This window comes from Falco biarmicus, chromosome 10 (assembly GCF_023638135.1).
Source record: "Falco biarmicus isolate bFalBia1 chromosome 10, bFalBia1.pri, whole genome shotgun sequence".
Classification (NCBI taxonomy): domain Eukaryota; kingdom Metazoa; phylum Chordata; class Aves; order Falconiformes; family Falconidae; genus Falco; species Falco biarmicus.
The window spans coordinates 5245921-5268055 of record NC_079297.1 but is presented as its reverse complement, the minus strand read 5'-3'; the positions used below and the strand labels follow the sequence as shown (position 1 = coordinate 5268055).

At 57.9% G+C, this 22135-nt stretch overlaps 1 protein-coding gene across 5 annotated transcripts in view; it reads right to left on the bottom strand.

The window, feature by feature from the left end:
- The window catches only part of PLCG1 (phospholipase C gamma 1), a 48865-nt gene extending 32687 nt beyond the window's left edge, over positions 1 to 16178 (bottom strand). For 4 of the 5 annotated variants that reach the window (XM_056353634.1, XM_056353638.1, XM_056353637.1 and 1 more), the window contains exon 1: positions 15884 to 16178. In XM_056353634.1, coding sequence (XP_056209609.1) covers positions 15884 to 16085 — 202 coding nt within the window. In that variant the 5' untranslated portion in view covers positions 16086 to 16178. Of the gene's footprint in view, positions 1 to 13205; positions 14066 to 15883 lie in introns of those variants that run through there. The other variant, XM_056353640.1, reaches the window with a different exon arrangement.
- Between the last annotated feature and the right edge of the window lie 5957 nt (positions 16179 to 22135).

Genomic DNA, 22135 nt, shown 5'->3' with positions numbered 1-22135 from the left:
TGGACCCATCCCTGCATCCACCGAGGTTTCCTGGAGGAATCGGGCACACGGTCACTACCTGAGCTTGAATTTGGAGGCTGGACTGCAAAATTTCAGGTGGCTGTTACAAAACGCACGTTGCACCCAGAATCAATGCAAAAAGTGGGGTCCTGCACTTAACGTCATCCCCTCTACAAGAGGCAACGCAGTAACCCCAACCAATTAGGAACATATTTCAGAGGGAAAAGCGGTGCATCTCTCATTAATACAGGTTTTCAGAGTGAAAACAGCTCAACCCCACAAGCTCTCCTTAATCGATGAAACTAAAGCAGGCAGTGTAATGGAGAATTAAACATCCCTGCACTGAGAGAGCGATGAGGTTACCGCATCCTCCTGCTGCGCCTGACCTCAGCTGCCGCTCACCGGCTATCAGGTTTGCAGAGAACAATCCCATGCCTTTAACAGATGGTTTATCCAGACAGGACAACAAGAAAGCAGCTGAGGCCTCTAATTTGACCTTACTACTTTTGCAGAGGGCAGGAGGCAGGGCTGAGACATCCATGGAGGCCAACACAAACACTGAACCAGCAGCGCCCTGTGTCCCAGTGAATCCCTCATCCTCTACGAGCTAAAAATGGCCAAGCTGCTCGTCTAGTGAGGCACCAAAACCCCTGTGAAAGGCTCTTTCACCCCCACTACTGTCCCAGGGAGGGGCACAGCCACGCTGGTGCTCAGGGGCCTGTTTGGTCCCATTGCTCTGGTTGCTGTAACACGCAGGCGCTTCTGCCTCAGGAAAAGACGTGGGTAAAACAATTTTCCCCTGCAGACTCGGCTCAGTTGCGTCTCAGCAATTTGCTTCATCTCACCTGCTGTCTGCATCAGCAAACAGCAATTTTTGCTGCGAGGCACCGCACTTGGCTATGAAGCAACTGTCGCATTAGCTCTACCCAGCAGCAGCAACATCCACATACAGAGAGCACCCCGGGAGAGAAGATGCTGGGGGAAAAAAGATTGCTCAGTGGGCCGGAGACGGGACAGCAGCGAGCTCCCAGTTAGCCAGGGTGACTGTGACTAGCCTGGATCCCGGCTCAGATCCTGGCTCACCTCTCAACGATCTCGGTCAATCAGTGTGGAGCAGGAGGATTTGGCAGAGAGCTGAAATGCCACCCTGGGAGCCAGCACCCCTGCCCCGGCAGCGCGCCCGGGCAGCCCACGCGGGGCACGCAGGGACGCGCCGGCTGCTCTGTGGGCACCCGTGTTTCCTGCCCGCACCTCCAGCTGCTGCTGCCTCCGCTGCGCCGCTGGGCCACGTGTCCTGTGGCTTCCGAGCTCCAGTTCCCCCCTCTCCCCCTCATCCCCCCCAAATCCTTATCAACTAGAGGAAACTAGAGGAGATGCGCAGGGAGATTAGGAGATGCTATGCTGCTGCATCGCTCTGCGGCTTGGAGGATGTGAGGAACTGCCCTTCCCTCCTCCATCCCACGCACCCGTGTTCCGGGCTGGAGCAGGGAGGCACAGGTCCTGCCCAGACATCACCCGGCTCCTACAGGGTGCTGAGACCTCTCCCCAGGCTGACCCACACCCTGCTGCTCCACCAGCTTCACGCAGGTGGCCTTCAAGAGCTCGCAAACACCCTCCCAACGCTACAAACAGAGGCAGCTGTGGGCTGGCAGCTGCCTACCCTGTATCATCAGCACATCTCTCCCGCTTACTCTCAGCTGCAAGAAAATAAAGTAAAAAAAAACAACCCCAAAGCTGATCCCCAAGTGAGCGAAGCAGGATGCTGCTATCTCACAGCTCTGCCCACAGCCCAGCACAGACGGGGGACGTGCAGGCTGGCAGCTCACACTCAGCCTGCCCAGGGACAACTTCATGCTCAGACCCACTTGACCCGAGCCACCTCTCTGCCAGCGCTGCCACCCTGTCCATCACCACCGCTTGGCCCCAGTGTAGCTGAGAGGGTGGTGCTGGACCCACCAGTACCTCTGGTGGGCTGCACAGTCTCGGGCAAAGCACTCCAGCTCCTCCAGCCTCAGCTGCACAGCCCCCTTGGTTGTACCCCTGGGGCTGTGGGGACGAGGAGATGTCACCGGGGGCGTGCACAGCCCACAGCACCTGCTATAAACACCACACCGGTACATCCATCCCAAAGCCAGACAAGAAACTGTAACAGCAAATAAAGCAATGAAGCAGAGGTGGGACACCAATCCTGAGTCACGGTCACTTGTTGCAGTCATGGCCCAAGCCCCTGAGGAAGGACCAGGAGGCTCCCCAGTCCCAAAATCCTTCCACACCCCACCAGCAGCCCTGTCTCTGGGCACCTGCAGCCAGCATCCCTCCAACGGGGAGAGGGAGGAAGACAGGCTTGGGAGATGTCTCCTACCCAGTGTCAGCTAACGGCCAGCAGTTAATTAGCAGGGTTATTACTGGGGACAGCTCCACACACCCCCAGAGGGACAGGCTCTCTGCTCTCCCGCTGCTCTCCCCACCTCAGGCTCTTTTGCTGCCAGCAGAGCCCTTGCAGGGGTGTTTGCAGGGCACACGGTGGGGCTTGCTGGATGCAAACAGCCCAGGCTCTCCTCCCTTAGCAGATGAACTTCTCGTATAGGGTGCTACGAGTATGGGGTGCCAGCTCCTACTGGCTCTCCCAGCCTCCCCCATGCTTTCTCCCATGTCACTGGAAAGGGAACATCCCTCGCGAGCTGGTCACTAGGGCTCCTTTCACAGTGCAGGGAGGGATGGGCACTTCAGTCCAGCACTACACAAGCGTACCAGGCAGGTGGGAGGAAACTTCTTAGGAGACGCATCTCTTCCATGGCTGCTGGAGAGAGCACCTCTGGCTCACACCTCACCTCTGGGGTGGCCAGTGGGGAACGCTGCGGAACGAGTGAAGAACAGAGCGAGCCCACTTGGTATCTCCTTCCAGATACCCTCCCACCACCCACCGCTCTGCAGCTTGGGGTCTCCCTTGGAGGTTCTCTCATCTGCCTACAGCCGGGTGCAGGCACCCAGTTTTAGGACAGCTACTGTGAGGAGGGGCGAACCCCGAGCAACGCGAATAGGCTGTGAAGTAGGAAAGCAGAGACGGGGTTCCCCGTTCAGAATTCACCCAGCTCAGTGCTGGACACCAGCAGCCCTGTCCCTCCAGCACAGCCCTGCAAGGACACTGGTGGGCAGCTCGAGGAGATGGGCAGCCAGATGGCAAACACCAGTGGAGGGCCCCAGCAATCTGGGATGCTTCGGGGCTTCCACCATGGAAATGTTGTGGAGGGTTTGTACCATGATTTCTGGACTCTACCAAATCCCAAGCTTGGCACCCAGGGCTGCTGGTCGCATCCACCCACACACACAGCTGGCACCCACCAGAGCCATGGATTTGCTGCACCTTCACCACACAGGACTGGGAGCACGTTTCCACCCCGAACACCCACAGAGCTGCTCCAGCTAAGGCAAAGCCCTGGTTCTGCTCACACAGACGCTGCTCTGAAGAAGTCGCTGTCCCTTCCCCAGATGAAATAAGGCCAGCAGCAGCCAGCGAAGCTGCCCTTCAGTCATCAGCCTGGTCTGTTTGAGAGGCACAAACTGCCACTGACTCAAATGGAAAGGGGAAGCTCAGCATCAGTGCTTCTGGACAGTCTGTCTAGGGATGGCTCCACAAGCCACCCCCCAAAGGTGACTTTTTTTCCTTCGTGGCATTGAGGGTTCCATCCCCCTCAGCCCTGTCTGGGCAAGAAATGTAATGACCTTAGAGGAGCACAGTAAAACAGGGAGGATGGGGGAAGCTGAGGATCTGTGAGCACAGCTACAGCTCCTCCAGCCTGCCTCTCCCGCTCTCCCCCACTCCAGGGCGGACATGCAGCAGTAAGGAGATCTGAGCGGTACCACGGAGAGCAGGGATGGATCGATGGGGCACCCGACACAGCGCTGCATCTCGGCACAGAATGGGGAGACACTCAAAGAAGCTGCTCCCAGGGCAGGTGATCCCCATCAAAGGGCCCAACAGGGAGCACTTCTGTGCAACATCTCTGCATCCCTCTCCGTGAGCTTACAGGGTCACTGACCTCCCCAGACTCTGTCAGCTAGAGGACTCCTACCCATGCCAGCACTGCCTGCAAGGGGAAAGGGATGGGAGCAAGCAGACTGACAAAAAACAAGCACAAAAGAAGGGCAGACATGGCTATCCAGCAGTTCCTGAGTGCACAAGGCAGTCAAAGGCACAGCTCACCAGCTCACAGCCAGGAGACTGGCAGGGCCAACGAGGAAGCCCTGGCAGAGGTGGATCTGGGGACCTGGGCGCCCAACAGCAGCAAGCTCTCCTTGGAGCTCTTTGGGGATTTTTGCACTTAAAACAAAACAGCACAAAAAAGCACCTTCTTGACTCTTTCGTGTCTGGAGAGTGATGCCCCATCACAAAGCGAATGGAGACAAGAGTCCCCAGGACAGGGCACGAAGGCAGGGAGTGAAAACCAAAGGACAGAAAAGATCTGTCACGCTGGCAGCAAATGCCAGTGACGCTCAGATGCCATGACTCAAGTTTTCATCCATCCCACCAGACAATGTAATCAAGTTTCCGTGACAGCGATTTAGCAGCAAAGGCGACTGCTGGCCAGGACATTCAGCGGGCAGCAGGGAGATGGCTCGTTCCTGTCCCAGCCAGGGCTTGAGCTCTCCAGTGTCAGGGTGAAGTTGGGAAGGGAAGAACAGGGTAAAGATCCCACCTGCTGCTGAGCCATTCGAGGTCACCACAGCAGCCTGACCTCTGCCCCCACCATGCTCAACCCCAAAGCTGTTTTGAGACAGCAAGGACTGAGTATTTGCTGAAGCACAGATGTGATTTCCAGATGTGCACCCTCCCCTAGATCTTCCTGTGTGCCATTATCCGTGGCAGAGGCCCCAGGGAGCTGCATCGTCTCCACCAATAATGCAGGGAGTGGCTGGGACCTCCTCGTGTCACCTCCCCTCGGACTCTCCATGTGGGTCCCTTCCACTCACCGCACCATGAACCAGAGAAAGAGGCAGCGTCAGCAGCGCGGCTGCTGCTGAAATCAAACCTGATGAAATCAAACCTGCTCTGACCCAAAGCGGTTAACGATGGAAACAACGAACCTCCTCTTCACCAGTTTTGCTCTATCTGCAGCAGCCATGATGGGACCACTGCTGATGCTGGCTTCACCTCCCATTGCCAAGCAAGAGTATGGTTGGTAACCAGCCAACGGCACCTTCTTACAGCACCATCCAGCTAAAGATCTCCAGGCACTGAGCAGATACTATCTAAGCCACACACCTCCCTAGCAGGAGACATTATCTTCAGTTTACATGGGAAGAGCAGGAGCTCTTGGATATGGTCTTCACACCAGGACCCTCTACGGCTTGAGTTTGGCTTTTTCTTAATGATCTCACCTGGGATGTATTTGGTCCCCAGAACTGGAGACCTCCTGCATGCACACTGACCTGCTCCACAGTTCATACCAAACCCGATGTGTCAACGCTCCAAAATGTCATGCCCTCATCCCTCAGCCTTTTCATAACATGCCCCAGAGCCTGAGCTGCTGGGAAGGCACAGGGGCCAGCAGCAAGGACTCCAGCCAGCAGCAAGACCTTGAGAACAGGCTGACACAAAGCATTAAATGATATACGAGACACCGAGGAGGTGGGGGGAAGAAAAAAAAAAAAAAAAAAAGAAAAGAAAAAATACTTTCTGCTGCTTTGCTGGGATGTAGAGCCCAGCTGTGTCCCAGCAGAGCCAGCTCCCCACTGCCCAGCAAGCCTCTGGGTCTGCTCTGGGACTCAGGACAACTTTTTGGTCCTCTGAAGTCAAGGAGGGCTGGGCGCTGGCTAGCTGTGAGCAGGACAAGGCTCCAAGGAGAGTGGGATACCCCAGGTACCCTGGGATCCTGGCCAGAGGAACCAGAGGATGGAGGAGCAATGCCTATGGGTTGGGTGCTGGCAGAAGCACCTGAGCACAGCAGCTCAGGCAGGCGAGGCAGCAGGCTCTCTGCTTCTGCTCTGGTGCAGCCCAGCAGCACGAGAGCCTTGCCCTTCGCTCATGCCAAGAAGAACCACGCCAGGCAGTGCCCGAATGCTCAGCAAACAAACCGAGCCAGCCCTCAACCCACCCCTCCGCCAGCTGGAAAGCAGATTTATCGGGCGCAGATTTACAGGGCAGGGTGCCAAGGGGGTTAAAGTCCTCTTGGACTTCGTGTGCTCCCAACACTGCTGAGCGTGGTCCACAGCCACCCCCACCCATTATCTGACAGGGCTTACAGGCTGGGACTGCAGGTGTGGAAACATCCCCTAAAGAGGGTGAGGAGGAGGGATGAAGGACGCCCCGGCACACACAGGAGGGATGTCCTTTAACCACCACATCACCCGGCACTTCTGGGAGCAAGTAAACAGGAAAAAGACTTTCAAGCAGCTGCTCTACCCAGCGTCCCCGTGGGGCACAGCCTGCTGCGACAGCCTTCCCTGACATCCCCTCTCGGTGACACTCATTTCCAAGCCTGGCCGGTCTGGCCCTAGCGCAGATGGATGCTCAAATGGAGCAGGATGGGGCCCTGCACAGCACAAGCCCTGGAGGAAAGAAGCAAGGCACAGTGCGGAGCACATCAGGGGAGCTCCAGCCGAGATGGGGAGCAGCACACTGCAGCAGAGCAGCCACAGCATCACTGCGTGCTGCCCCCCACACCCACCCCTCCAGGTGCCACGATCCCTGCAGCACAGCGGGATGGACTGCAGCACAGCAACTGCACGTCCGGCTCCTGGGTGATGGGTTTTGAAGCTAGAGGGAAAAGGCAACCACAGTCCCTGAGGACAATTCACCCCGCGGGTCACTCCCCCAAGGGCCACAGGAGCAACCACATCTGGGGGAAGGCAGGAGCAACCACATCTGGGGGAAGGCAGCAGTCCCACGCGCATCCCTGCATGGGTAAAGGCTGGGGGTGAGCAGAGAGGCTGAGCTGCAACCACCAGGCAGCACAGCTCCGGCCCTGATGATTTCATATGTCAAGGCAGGAAAGCAAAAAAAAAAACCAAAAGTCACATTCCAAGAAAAAGAAAATAAATGCGTTTGTAATGGGTTGGGGAGAAAAAACAACCCGTAAGGCTCGGTCCTGCCCCTTCTGCCGCATCTGTTAGCCATTTCATCCTCAAGGCCAGCAGACAAAGTCAGCTCAGCCCAGCATCCCGCTCATGGAAGCTCACATGCTGGACCACAACCTTCGCCAGGACAATTTTAAAACAGCGATGCGGGTTTGCCTGTCGACAGCCAGGAGTGCATTGGGACACTATTAGCAGCACAAGAAGACACGACGGACTAAAACCTCAGGACCACAAATGTTTTCAAACAGAAGGTAGGAGCTGCAGAGGAGAGCAAGGGAGAGGTCCATTCCAGGTTCTGGAAGGCTTTCCATGGCTCTCCAGCTAGCCCAGTTCAGCACCCCCAGCTGCAGGCTGAGCTGAAGAGCCACCAGACCACACAGGCAGCAGAGACAGAGCTGAAAAGCTGTTTGAAAGTCACAGAGACTTTCAGAGTATGGGCTGTCAGTGTCGTAAAGATCTGCTGACTCCTCCAGATCTAGAGTTGCCACCTTCTGCTAGAGATACCAGCCCTTGGCTTTTGCGTGCTCGGGGCGCTCCACAATCATGTGTCCTCCCACCATCTGATATATCAAGGTGTTTGATATGTGACAGGGATATATCAAGAGTCAGTAAGGTGCCCAGAGTTGGGACAGGAGTGATGAGCCTGGCACAGCCATCGGGCAGAGGCAGACAGCCCTGCCTGCAGCTCCAAGTGCCACGGGATCTTCAGAAAGGCAGACAGTTCTTAGAAATAAGGAAATCTGAATTTGAATCGATGTCAAAAAGCATGAAAACCAGCTCTTTGTGCAACACAAAAATCCTCACAACTTGAAGATTAAAAACCTTTCGAAGGAAAACTTCCTCCAGCGCTGCAGAGTCCCTCTGGGAATGGCCGTTGGCACCGTGTCCCCTTCCCAAGGGCTCTCCCCGGCCTGGGTCCCTCCTGCCACTGCCCGATGTAACACCTCTGGTGGAGAAATCGCACTCGGTGGAACAGATAAGCAGGGACGTCAGAGCGGAGGAAAAGCCATGAGATCACCCACCCACCCCCGTGCACGGCAGGGTACAGTCACTGTGCGGAGGATGTTCTAGATATTAAACAGATCTCAAAACACGATAGTGGCAGGAGAGCACCAGCCATAGCAAACACCACGACCAAGTGAGCCAACAAGCCTCACAGGTAGGTGTTTGCTGGGACAGCCAGAGGTTTCTGTGAGCATCCCTGGCTGTCAGATACGAAATCATTTTCTCCATACAGCTGCAGGTGTCTGTTGAACACACAAATCTTTTTTTCTTTTGTCCTCCTCTAGACGGCTATCCTTCCAGTTGCTCTATTTCAGCACCATCTCCTACCACCTGCTCTCCAAGCGTGTTTGACCAAGGGGAAGAAGGGAGGATGTGGGGATTCACTTTTCAAAATCATTGTAAGGACTTCAAAATTTAAGCCCCAGTGATTTCTGATTTCTTCTGCCCTTAAACCTCAGAGCACACTAGAAAAGAAAAAGTCTCCTCCACTGACTTCAGACATTTCCTTTCATTCTATAACAAGGTTCAGCCAATGGTATAAACTCCAATCTGCACGGGGTTCCTGTGATCGAAGCCCCACACCCCCTCACCACAAGCTGCAAGCTCTTCCTGCACTCCCCACACCCCCCATCGTGTGCTTCCCACCAGCTCCTACTGTCCCCGCAGTTCAGGAATGGGGACACAGCACCGGGGGCTTGCTGCAGCCCCAGCCAGACCACCCACAGCACCGTCACCTCTGAACCCAAACCACCAGCCCAGCTTTCGGCTGACTGGCCGTTAAGCAGGGACTACTGCTGTTGGCCCCTTCATCTAAGGAACTGCAGCCCACCAAGGGGGTGGTCCTGCTGTGTTCCCACAGCCATGTGGGACCGGCCATCAGCGTGCTTGGTGGTGGGCTGATCTGGAAGAAGTCTCACAGCTCCTGCCAGCTGGTTCCATGGCCTGGATGAGATGCTCAGCACAAACCGTTTGCAACGCCGACCCCAGCAGGATCCCACTTTGGCAGAGAGAGAGGAGATGGACACACAGTCAAATGTGCTCTGCTTCCAGCAGCTCCCAAAGTTACCATCCATGGGCTGAGCTGCTGCAGCTGGTCAGGGCAGGACACAAGCAGAAGCTTGTGTGATGTAGCCAGAACTGTAAGGCAGTCCCAGCTGAACACTGTGCTTTGAGAGCTCCTGCTCCATCCCAAGCATTGGCAAGCTTTACATCCCAGCCAGGCTGCCCACCTCAGCGGGAAGCGACCCAAGTGACACCACTGCAAGTGACAGAACGGTCCCAACGCTCTCTGGAGGGGAAGGTCCCAGCCAAAGAGCAATGCCCGAGTTCCCAGGATCACAAAAATTAAATGAAGCCCGCACCTCTGGGGCAACTCGGTGGTCAAGCCTGCTCTACCACATGCAACGCTTGGAGACAGGGACCTTAGCACTGCTCCCTTGGAGATGGGGACCTTAGCACTGCTTGGGGACAGGGACTTCAGCACCAACTCCTCCCAAGACCCCTGATGAGCCTGCAGGCAAACCTCTTTTCCTCCATCTGCAATCTGCAAGACACGCAGAAGGTCACACGCCCGCTCATGCAGGGACAAGCGATGGGCATCGCTAACAGCCGGCACATCTTCGAGATGCTCGGCACATCTTTGGGATGCTCACGGTGCGCACCACTGTGATTAGATAACAGAGCTGAGCAAACGCTTAGCCGATAAGGAGGACCACCCCCGCCACGTGGGCAGGGGAACTAAACCAAAGAGAAATCAAAAGATCGCAGTTGGGTTGGGCAACTGCAGCTCAGCTTGGAGATGGGGCACGTTAAAAGCCCTGTACAGAATCCCACGACAAAACTGCTGGCAGAGATGGGAGGTGACGGCACCGAGCACGCGAGGTGCTCCTCTGCAAAGCCAGATGTTCATATCCAGCTTACTCAGATGCTCCTCTCACCACACATGGTGTCCAGCCAACACGGCTGCCTGCAGGCAGGGAGAAAGCCAAGCCACATCGCTTCTGCCCTGAAAATCCTGGAGCGCTCAGGCCCTTGGCTAGGTGAGAAGTAATCAGTCTGACACTATGCAAAACCTCTCCAGCACGTTTTAAATCATTGGGCTTAAAGCCCATAAGCCAATACCTTCCTTGTGGCTGCCTGGCAAATGAAGGAACCAGATGGATGGACAAGATGGGTGCAGGTGCCACGGTGGAGCTGGTCTCCCAGCTGGGTAACCTCCAGCTGCTCTCTGGGTCGCAGAGAAGCTTTTGAGATGCCAAGGGAAGGGGTAATTTGTGACGTATCCTACTACTGCATGAGGAGTGATCTTCTAACCTGTTCCTCCTGGAAGATGCTACTGAGAAGAGGAAGGAGATGACGAAGAGATGTAAAGTGAGGGAAAAAGGCTGTTTTGATTTGGAGGTGAAGGCAAAGCAGAGCTCGTTCGCTTCCCCCAGATTCACACAAATATCCTGATAAGCAGGAAGGGGACCGGTAACGACACAAAAAAACCACCTTTGCTCAAGAAACTCCCACAAGAGAGCTTCAGCAGGGGAAGATTTAACCATTATGACGGTCACAAGCCATGTTCTCGCCCTCCCACACCAGCAATTCCTGCAGCCCCCAGCTCCCGGCACCTCGGGAGCGAGCTCCCCTGCCTGCCCCTGCAAGGGGCCGCATCCTGCACCGTGGGGCAGTGGTGCAGGGGGACCCGCCAGTGCAGGAACCGTCCTGCACCCTGAGAGGATCAGACTCTGAAGTTTGTTTATCCTTGAAAGCTGTTTCTGGCTTGCTCGCTTCTCAAGAGCTCCAAGCCCCTCAGCTTATTCAGATAGCCTCAGAAAAATAAAATAACAAATACCCAAACAACTGTGCCTTGGTGGACTAACGAAAGGGGCAGGTAGTTGGAAAGGATCAGGCGAGTCCAAGCCACCCTTCAAAGTCAGTTGGTATTATTATTTTACAGTTCCTGCCTTTTCTTTTACGCAGGCAACATCTTTTCTCCACCTCCACAGGACCGAGCTGAATTCACTGAAAGCAAGAATGGAACCAGGGCTTTTCCAAGGTGTTTCCCCCCCTTCTCTCTCCCCTATGAAACAAACATCTGCTACAAATTTTCAGCTTGGTCTCTGAGCAAACTCTCTGAATTTTCTGACGTGTTTCAAGGCAAACAGATTAATTAGAAACTGGCCTATAACCCCCCAGCCTGTGAAGTTATGAATGCAAGACCCTTTTATATTAAAAAAAGAATTACGTAACACAGGAAGTATTAAAAAAAATGCATAAAAGACAACGGACTCCAGGGATTAGTTCTATTTTGCTTTGGGTGATTAACAAAAAGAATAGAAAATTATTAGAGTTCTTCCCATCATAACAGCCAGGCCCTCTGCAGAGTTGATTAGCAAGAAAGCAATGCACTGGTAATTAGTGCTGGCTGAAACCCCTTTGGATAAAAACAAATATTAACTGGGAAAAAAAACCACTTTTTTTTTTTACTGTTTTTTTCTTTTTTTCCCAGAAACCAGGATTGCATTTTGCACAGTTTCAGTTTTGAAGTAGTACAGGAGAAGGAGGTGGCCGCTTGTCAAAGCGAAAGGCTTTGCCCCCTCCTCCCCACTCCTCGGCTGATCCTGCTCGTGGAGAGCCAGGGCGCTCTGGAGCGAGCTGAAGAGCAGAACAAAGAGCAGGAGATGGGTCCTTTCCAACAGAAGAGGTTCTTCATCTGGGAGCCCAGCTGGCTGGAGCCCCCGCTCTGCCCGCTGCTGAGTCAGAGCCGCTCACGGCGGGGAGGAGCGGGGGGACACACGCTGACAATTCACACACAAGGTCACTCTTTATACGACGCTCACAAAGCACTACACAAGGGTCGCAGAGCAAGGGGACGACGAAGAGGAGGGGCTGTCACACCAGCAAGGGTTCCCCCCTCCCCTCGGCACCAACATACCACGACTCCAGCACCTCCTGCTCACGGGTGGGAGGCAAGGCTGGGCATTTGGTGGCCAGCACGGCTGGCTGGTTGCCCGTACACCTGTGGCGTGTATGGCGATGCCACCCAACTCACCCAGCAGCACCTGGTCCCCAGCCAGCATCCCTCCAGTTTGGTCCCACCACTGTTAAAGATGCTGTTCAACACTAAGGGCATTGTCCTTAGGTCCCGAAAGCTCCTTCCAGAGGCCAGCTGAGATCCCACTCACTTCAATAGGTAATTTGAAATAAAAGATGTCTCATCGCCTCCAAGCACAAGCAGCGTGGCCAGCGGAGCTGGCAGGTGCACACCCGTTCGGTCGGGGAGAAGCTGTCGGACCGACAGCACGCTGCTGGCAGGGAGGACGGGGGCTTCCCTGGACTTCCCTCCAGGCACGCTCCCCTCCAGCGGCAGGGTGACCTGAAACCTGCTCCGGCTCTGCTCTCCATCAGCTCCAGGTCCGCACACACCAGAAAGCCAAGCAACACCAAATCGTGGCTTTTCATGAAGGTGAAGGCAAACGACCGGTTGCCTATTGCAAGCGCCCAGAGTTCAGAGGAGATCAGAAGTACAGACAGGCAAGCGCCCACAGACCCCGCGGAGGCAGCAGCTCCACAACACCACCCACAACCACAACGAAGCTCTGAAATGAGCAGCACCACACCAAGGAACAGTGACTGTGACTGCCCAGAAGCCCTCTCCTGCCAGCACATCACAGCTTTAGCCCCATGCCTAAGGCCACCTGGAGCTGACCTCTGTCCCTCTGTCCCCTGGTGCACTGCCTCCACGCAGCAGGAGGCTCCCCGAGCCGCAGCCACGGGGGCTGTGCTCTTCCCAGCGGGGTCAGTAACGGAGCCAGGTCCCCCAGCACTGCCCACGCCTCCCTGGGCCAAGTACACATCTTGTTTCTGCAAAACCCACCAGGCGCAGAGAAAGGAGCACAGTTCCTCCATGCTGGGGTGATCGTGGAGACAGACACCTCTCCAAGACATGGCCACCTACACAGACGTGCCCCGAGTCCCAGACCTGTGTATGTGATATACTGTGGATACCCATCTGCTCTGAAATGGATAAAGCCCCAGGATCATTCCTACTGAGAGAACCAACTTGTGCCCAGGGGGTTCTGAAGCTCCTTGCTGGTCTCCGTATCTCAAGAAACAGAAGAACATTCATTACCAACCCATGAACACAACAGTCGACCTGCAGACCCCCAGACATCATCCGGCAGAGATGCTGTTCCCTGTGAAGGAACACCTCACTCCCTGACAGCTGCTCTCCTCTGCTCATACTCACGCTGCAAGTCAGGGCCAAACCGGCACCGCCACAAAAAGCAAACCCCAGCCTTCCTGACAGCCCCCACCTCCTGCTCCCCACACCAGCACGGCTTGTCTTCGTGGGGAGAACTGGGTCAGCCATTGCTCATGGTTAAAAATACCCTGCGCTAACAGCGATTATCTCGACTCTGTACCACTTCCCCCTCTGGTTCCCACTACGGCCATGTGAACGCTGTGCCAGTAAAGGCTGGTCATCAAGGGGAGAGGATGAGCCAGGAGGAGAATACATCAATATATTTGCCATGTGAAGTGGAGCTGTCACACACCTGGGTTTTCCCAGGCATCCTTTTTCCGCCCAGAAAGCACATCCAGATAAAAATAGGGAAGCTGGCCAACAACCCAGTATTGCTGGCCGAGGATCGCGTGGCTTTGCCTTGCCTGCCTCGATACTCAGTCACCATTTGTGTACACAAGCCACTATTTCCACCTGGAGCTCCCATGCCTCTGTCCAGGAAGCGTTAAAGCAAAGCTCTGCTTCTCAGCCCTGCCAAGGAAGAGGGGTGAGAGGATGGATGCTGCTCAGGGTGCTGGGTGACACCACAGGAGGGGACTGAGGACAGGGTGAGATGCTCAGGTGCAGAGAGGAGGCCATGGGGAAAGCATGTGGCGTCAGAGATGGGGCTGAAGACACGGCATCTCTTCAGGCTGATGTCCTCTCTTCCCAGCACGGCCCGTCCTGCCCCTCAGGCGGGATGCACGCGCAGCAGGAATGGCACGGGTGTTGGGAGGCATGTGCCAGAGAACCAAGCGCCCATGGCCACCAGCTGGCCAACTCGCCTGCAGCGGAGCCGAGAAGCCCCAAGTAATTTTCCACTGTGATGCTTCAAGGAACATGAGGGAACTGGCTGTCCCCGGCTCCCTAACGCTTGCTTTTTTGCTAGAAACCTGTGGATTTTACTACATTTTTAACCTGTTCATCTCAGCCCCTGGGACACACTCTTTGCTTTTAGTGATCTGCTCTTGGCTGTCAGCACAGCACAGGACATCATCATCATCATCGTTACCACCGCAGTTTTGGTACAGGAGTTAGAAGTTCTCTAAATTTCCTTGAAGTCAAGGTCCCAGCCTTGCAAGGCCTGCAGCACGTGCTTAGGTCTGCCCACAGGAACGATGACCCGTGTAAACATCAACGCGGGCCTCTGTCCCACCGTGGGCCATGGACCCACGTGGTCTGTAGATGCTGCCAGAGACCAGTGCCTCACCGGCAGAACAAGTGGGCGCTTTGCCTTGGTTTACAAACAACTTAAACCCAGGGTCAATGGAGCACTGTACTCTCCTCCCTCTCCCGGTGCCTCAACACACCTGGAGGCCACCCTGAGAAGGGGTGGGGGAGCTCCACGTCCCAGTGATGGTAACGGAGCCCGAGGCTCCTTCCAGATCTGCCCAAGATGCTGCTGGCAGAAGCTGGAGGACTCCAAGGACCTTAAGGCAAACCAAAGCCCAAACTAGAAGCACCAGCATTTTGTGGTTCTGCCACAGAGACGTGACCATCATCTCCACCTCCTTCCTTCACCTGAGCCCCCGGCAATACTAACAGCATCCAACTTTTCTGCCTTGGGCCAGCGGGACTCGTCAGGAGATGACAAACCCTCCACAGCTTCGCTGCGCCCGGTCGCATCCCTCAGCGGTGGGGAAGGCCAGCGTCAGGACCTGAATCACATCGCCTTCGTGCGTGTCCCCTCTCCCTCACCTCCAGCATCGCAACAGAGACACCGTCCTCACGCGTGGGAGTGGGAAAGGTAATTTAAGAGAAACAGCAGTGACCTGGGAAACCAACACCGAGGTGAAAAGTTTCCCAGCGCGGGGCCCCCTGCTCTCTCCCCCTTCCCACCCGTGGTGAGGGTGGTTTTACGCTCACGGTTCTTACGCATCTTTTCCCCTGCCCTCCTCATGCTCCAGCTCCACATCACACGCGGGAAACCGAAGGCAGGAGCCGCGCTGACCCTCCGCCATCACCGCGGAAAGGGCAGGAGAGGAGGGAGCTGCATCACCATATTTTAGGTTGTTTTTTCTGCTTTTTGCCCTTTCCGTTTCACCTCATCTGTTGCGCCGAGACGCAACCCCAAAAGGGCTCACACTACTCCTGCCTCCTGCCGAGGCTCCTTACGGCTTTTCGGTGCTGCGGCCCAAGGTACCGCCCGGGAAGGGGCGCCGGCTCGTCCCGGGGTAAGTTGGGTGCCGGGGAGGGATGCGCACAGCGGGGGGCCATGGCGGTACCCGGCCCGCGCATCCCCGCATCCCCCGCTCACCCACCGCGCAGGGAACCCGGACCCCACCTCCGCCATCCCGAGCTGCTGCGCGGGGAGATGCCGGTCGCAGGGAGGTCGGGATTTTTTTTTTTATTTTTTATTTTTTTCCCCTTCTTCCTCCTCCCCACCGAGCCTCACGCCGCTTTCCCAGCCGGCGAACGGCGGCTCCCCGGGACGGCTCCGACCGGGGCCGCCCCGCACCCATCGCCCCGAGGGACCCGGAGCCCTTTTCTCCCCCTTCCCGGCCGGGTTTCACGGTGCCCCCCCGCACTCACCCGCTCCCTCGATCTTCTCAGAGCCGCGGCTCCAGGTGACCTGCCGCGTCTCCAGCTTCACCTGGAAAGTTTTCCGCTCGGGTCGCTGCGACTTTTTGGAGTAAAAGAGAGTCATGACGGTGCCCACCTCCAGGCTGCGGCAGAGGTGGGCTGCCTCCGCCTCGCTGGGCGCCCCGGGGCCGCTGCCCGGCCCGGCCGCCATCAGCGCCGCGAACAAAGGGGAGCGGGAGCGCCCGGAGCGCCGCCGCCGCTCAGCGCCGCCCGCCGCGCCCCATCCCGCCCGCCGGCCCGGGGAGGGGGGGCGGGGGAGGAGCGAGGAAGGGGGCGGGGCGTGGGCAGGGACACCCCGCCCCCCGCCCGGGCGCCGCCCCCCGCCCGGGCACCGCCCCCCGCGCTCAGCCGCCCGTGGGGGGCCAGCGCGCCCCCGCCGCAGGGTGGGGGTGGGGGGGAGTGGGGGGAAGGGGCAGCGCCGGGGGGCTGCGGGAGGCCCTGGCGTGGGGGCCCGGTGCTGCGCGCCCCGCAGCACGCCGGCGGCACGGGGGGTCCCCTGCACCCCACACCATAAACCGGGGGCAGTAGGGGTGCCCTGCATCCCACAGCACGCACCTGGGGTACCGGGGTCCCCTGCGCCCCAGAAGCGTGGCACACGTAGGGCCACAATGTGCCACACACCCCGCAGCCCCCACCACAGGGCCCTGGCACCCCACAGGAGCATCTACATGGGGCCCTGGGTGTGCAACACGTGCCGCGGGGTGCTGCATCCCCCAGGCCATCACCCCCGTGCGCAGCCACAGGGCCGAGGGGCTCAGCCCCCCGAGCCCCCCAGCACGGCCCCACCACCCCTCGCGTCTGCCGTGGGGCTGTGCGGGCGCACGCAGGGACACGGGTGAGCTGGGCACGGGCCAGGCCAGGCTGGCAGCTGCCCCCCCCTCCCTGCCCTCCCAGGGACACCCCCAGCCCTGCTGCGCTGGGACAGGCCAGGCGGGGTGGCTTTCCTGGGGACAGTCCCCTCTGCCTGGCTGCCGCTGGCTCTTTGCTGGAGCCAGGCCCACGGCTGCCACAGCTTCCTCCCCGTCACCACGCCGGACCTGTGCCAGCAGGGAAAGCGGGACTGGGCTTGCAGGTGGCCGGCGGCACCCCATCCCCAGGGGGGTTCAGGGGGCAGGGGTCCCGGGAGGCTCTCCAACCCCGCTCCAGCCCACCAATCAGACAGAAGTGGGGGATAAATCGTTGAACTGGGCTGAACTGAGAAGCATTTCAGGGCGGTTTGCTCCATTCACATGGTTAAAGCCTGCTATTTCCCATTCCTTCCGTGCTGCTGGCCTTCCCGAGCCCTCCTCCCCGCCAGGGCACCCCAGGGTGGGCTGCGGGCTCAGGCTGCCCTGGCTCTGGTGCAGCAGTGGGTGAATCGCCCACCCTGGCTGGTGGTGCTGGGCTGCCCGAGGGCGAGCCCAGCGAAAGGAGGAGGCTGGAGGGGATGTACCCCTCTATATAAACACACAGATAAACACATATATGCAGATACATACGGTACATACACACACCTACGTGTGCTTGCAAGGCAGCACGCGGCCCAGCAGCCTGTGTCTGGGTGGCTCTGGAAGGGGCACCGTGTGCAAAGTGAGGCGTCCGTCACCGAGAGCACCCCAAAGGCCAGCAGCTGCCCCTGTCCTGCTGCTTCACCCACCTGCACAGGGACATGCACAAGCACAGGCGTGCACACGCACTAGGAGCCCTACACGGTTCCTGGGTTGTTTAGGATCCTACCCAACAATAAATGCACTGGGATAAGAACCTAAAGCTGCCCTTATAAAACTGACCAGTGTATGACAGAACTGTAAAGGTGACAGGATGCTTGGGGACACTTCCCACCGGCACAAGACCCTCTGTCCTGCTCCCTCCAGGATAAGCCACCGCTGCCCCTGGGAAAGTCGCTCCACGCTTGTGTAAGGGCCTCGCTCAGGACGGGCAGGAAGCAGCCAGCTCCCAGTGGTCTTAAAATAGCCGAGCATTATGGGCACACCCTTGTTTTTGAGGGCAAAACCTGAGAAGGGAGCGTGGCCATCAAAGCCGCAAGAAAGGTAACTCCCTCTCTCCCAACCGCTGCCTGTCCGTGGGGATGGGGAGAACCCGTCACGGCGCCTGGGAGGCTGCCGCTGGTGCATGGAGGTGATGGTTTGCGATGAGGTGTCTGTGATGGGTATTTTTTCTTCTCCGAGTCTGACTAATCCCTTTTTAGCCTTGCATTAATTCTCCATGTCCGCGATGCTGCACACCAAGGAATTTCACAGTTTAATTTGACAGCACGTGAAACCGCTTTTGTCTGTCTGCTGTCTGCCAGCCTTGTTCCGTGGTCCCGGCTCCTGTACCAGCCAGGCTGCGGGCCATCACGCCTGGTCCCTCAGGGCACTGGAATCTTCCATCATATTCCCGTTATCCTGCCCCACTCTACCCCACCTGGGCATCGGTCCGCAGTGGGTCAGACAGGCTTTGGTTTGGAAATTCCCTGAATCGTGTTCATCATACGGCTGCGGAAGGTGGGGGGGTCTCCAAGTTCCCCCGGCAAACACCTCTGGGAAAAGGGTTTTTCCCCTCCGAGTGGCCCCAGCATCTTCCCCCTTCGCAGTCCCGAAGTGTGGGGCACCGACCCTGCCGTATCCTGCAGGATTTGTGCAGCAGCTGCATCCTCCGCCCAGGAACAGGCAGCAGGCTGACGGCCAGGTGACCTCTGGCTCCAGGACAGCCCCTGGCCTTGCTCATGGGCTGGGGAGCAAAATCCAGGGAAAAAAAAGCCCTGAGGCCACCACACGGGTGAGTGCGGGGGGGTCCCCACAGCCCAGCACCCTTCTGACACCAGTGTCTGGGAATGGACTCATCCCTCTCCCACCCCAGGGACCGTGTGTTGAGAGGAGGTGCCCGATCCTCACCTGAGCAAGCGGTACTTGGCATCTTGCAATCCCCTGGAGAGACGCACCAGCCTGGGTTATTTACTCACTCCTGCCTGCTCCGCGCTGCCTGGGGCGGGTGGACGAGAAACCAGCCCATGGGCTGAGAAAATCACCATCAGGGCAGAGCTTCCCCTGCTCTCGCAGGGAGCGGGGAGCTGGAAAAACCCTCAGAGAACACGGTGCTGAGCTACCTCCTGCCCCGGGGAGTGTTAGCAGACACAGAGCAGCACAAGGCGGTTTTTTTGCCGGGGATGGAAGGAAAGCAGAGCCGCCTGGGGCCGCAGAGCCACTGCGGATGCTGGCGCGGTGCCCACCGAGCACTCGCCAAGGAGCTGGGGCACAGCTGTGCCCACAGCCAGGGCCGCCCCCCCCCGCATCCCTCTGCCCCTTCCAGGCATGGCAAGATCCCTCTGGATTACAAACTGGCACCTGACGGGAAACCCGCTGCAGTTCCGGGTTCCCTGTCCCTGCTCCCTGATGTCACTAGGGAAGCACATGCTTTTTTAATATCCTGGAATCACCTGGTTTCAATTTCCAACCACCAAATCCTCTAAGACTTCAAGGGGGATGGGGCTGCATCCAGTGGGATTTGCAGTCCCCTGAGCTGTCAGGCCCTGTCCGCAGGCTTGACATGCACAAAATCCAGTTTCAGCCTAAATTTTGCTCCCTCCACTGGTCACGTCACTGCTGCCTCAGTTTCCCTCGTGCCAAACAGGGCAGGAAAGCCATAGCGGGGTGGTGGCACTGGGGCAGGTGAGGATCGGGCGTTGCAGTGGTGGGGATGCAAATCGGGATGAGGCATGTTTTGTGGCCATTTCTCTGTTTGCACAGTGAGTCAACAGTATCTGGGAATTCTCCTTTTAAAGTGTGGGATGTGCGGTGCTGACTCTGCTGTGCCACCGGCAAAACCACAGATTTAAATCCTCCTCAGCTCCCTGCCCAGGAAAGAGCCGGCGGGGGAGCGCCCCTGCTCCCCGCCACTCGGAGGGAGCCCAGTGCCTCTTCAAGGGCTGGTTTTGCCCTGGGAGAAGGTGGATCTGGTGGCAGTGATGCTGGGGTGGGGGATCCCCACATCCCTCCCCGCTGCCTGCAGCGGGGCCGGAGGAGCAGCACATTTCCCTGCTCAGGAGCATCGGGAATGAGGATTTCCCTGGGCCAGGTCTGGGCGCAGGCAGGGAAGGCTGTATAAATAGAAAGGATATTTTTACGGGCTGCATTGTTCCAGGCACGGGTCAGGAGCACAATGAGCCCCTTTCCCTCTCTGCTGGCATTTCTCCACTGCACCTTAGAAAGGCCCCAGAGAGTAAACGGTAACTCCTGCCAAACTGCGAGTTTTTGCAGCCACAACAAAGCGCCTGAAAATATCGCAGCGGGCAGCAGGAAGCTCGGGGCTGGCTGCTGGGAGGCTCCTGCGCCTGCTGCGCCTGACCCCGCAGCCACCCTCGAGGGTTTGGGAGCCCAGCAAGCGCTGCTCCAGCACTGGGGTGACTGGGATGTGCTTGTGGAGGAGCCAGGGCCAGTGTCTGCCCCAGGGTCCTTGGGGACGCGGGGCCCTGGGCTGCACTCCAGTGCCCGGGAGATGGATGCATCCATCAGCCTCGTCGCCCGCATCCCTGCCCAGCCTCCTGCCCTTCCCGGGAAGGAGAGGGGGCTGCTTGTGCTCCATCCTCCCCTGCGGGCTAAGAAAAGGCAGCAACGAATCGGCACCAGGAAGAGCAGCTCAGCTCTCGCCACATCCTGCTCTCGCTGTGCCGGGCAGGGTTTTTCCGGGGACCAGGTGAGAAGACAGCTCAGGGAGGCAAAGCAAGCGGGTGCTGAGCTGTGCTTGCACGGAAACCCACAGCAACCACTGGTCAGGCCGGGGGCAGCAGGACCAGAGCAAGGCAGTGAGAGCCCACGGGACACCCCGCTGGGGCACCGCCAGATCTGGGCTCCATCATCTCTCCAGAGCCAAAGACCCTACAGCTCGCACAGCACAGCCCTCAACCCCCTCCCCTCCAGCTCCTTGCGCACCCCAGAGCAGCCCCCTCCGCCCCCACCCCCAGAGCACCCCCTGCACGGAGCCCCGGCCCCAGCTCCTCTCCTGCCCCACAGCCACCCCGGCTGCGCTAGCTCAAGTGCTGGGTTCAGGATCAAGCGGCTTTCGGCTGGAGCGAGGACATGGCTGCCAGGCTGCTGAGAACATGCTACAGCCCGGGCAGAGAACAGGGCAGAGAACGTTCCCTACAAGGAACGTCCTAAAGGAAAACCCACGCTCACGCTGCCCTTCCTTGTGCTTCCTGGTGCCCCCAGCTGCAGCGCGTGCTGAAGGCAGCATCTTCGAAGGAATGTGAGCCGAAAACCACCTTCCCACAGGGGCCACCCAGGCCCCAGCAAGCACCATGCCACCCCTTCTCCCAGCCAGAGGTCAGCCTGGCTCTGCCCCCCCCCCCCCATCTCCTGCTGCCTCAGGTCCACTTCCCATTTCACTAAAGCAACAGCCTCCACTTCCAAGGATGCTCGAAGGGCCCCCGCACACAGATGCTAAGCCACATTCCAGACGTTCCTACCAACTCACAAATGCAGCAAGTGAGTCCCAGAAAGGATCCTTACCTGGCATCTGCAGCCACCCTCAGGGTGAGGGCAGGCTCCTGGGCTTGCTGGGCAGGCTGCACACGGACAGGGCTTCAGCAGTGACCAAGCAGCTTCTCATTAAAGGGGAGTAAAATCCTTCAGGCAATTCCTGCTGTGTTGGGAACAGGAACTGGGCAGCTCTGTGCCCCAAGAGCTTGGAGGGTCGGGCTGCTGACATTTAAGCGCATTATTCAAGGCAGCTTCCCCTGGGGTCACAACAACCCACCCACCCAGACAAGTACAATGCCATCAGAGGAGCACAGGTGAGGGATTTGGGAACCAAACGAGGTGACAGACCATCTCAAGCCCTCCCACTAACACTTGCTCATAATCAAGCAAGCAGGATCACAGGCTGGCGGGACAGCCTGGTCAGCTCTGTGCCCCTACCAGGGCTCCAAAGCACCCCACACTGCCATGCCACAGGACCAACCTCTCCACCCATCGAGGATCTGCCTACATGGCCGTACAGGCTGACCAGAGCCACCATGACAACACGAGCAACCAGCAGTGCCAGTTACTCAGCACATTAGGGCACCATCAGCAGCTGTGGAAAGCATTCTCCTTTCCAAAAGCCAGCCCCGGCCAGGTGCTTCAGCTCAGATCCCTGGCATCACGAGGAACCCATGTGCTCTCAGCTCGCCCCTGATGAAGACACAACTGCTGGGTCAGTCCCAACCCACCTGGCCCTTGC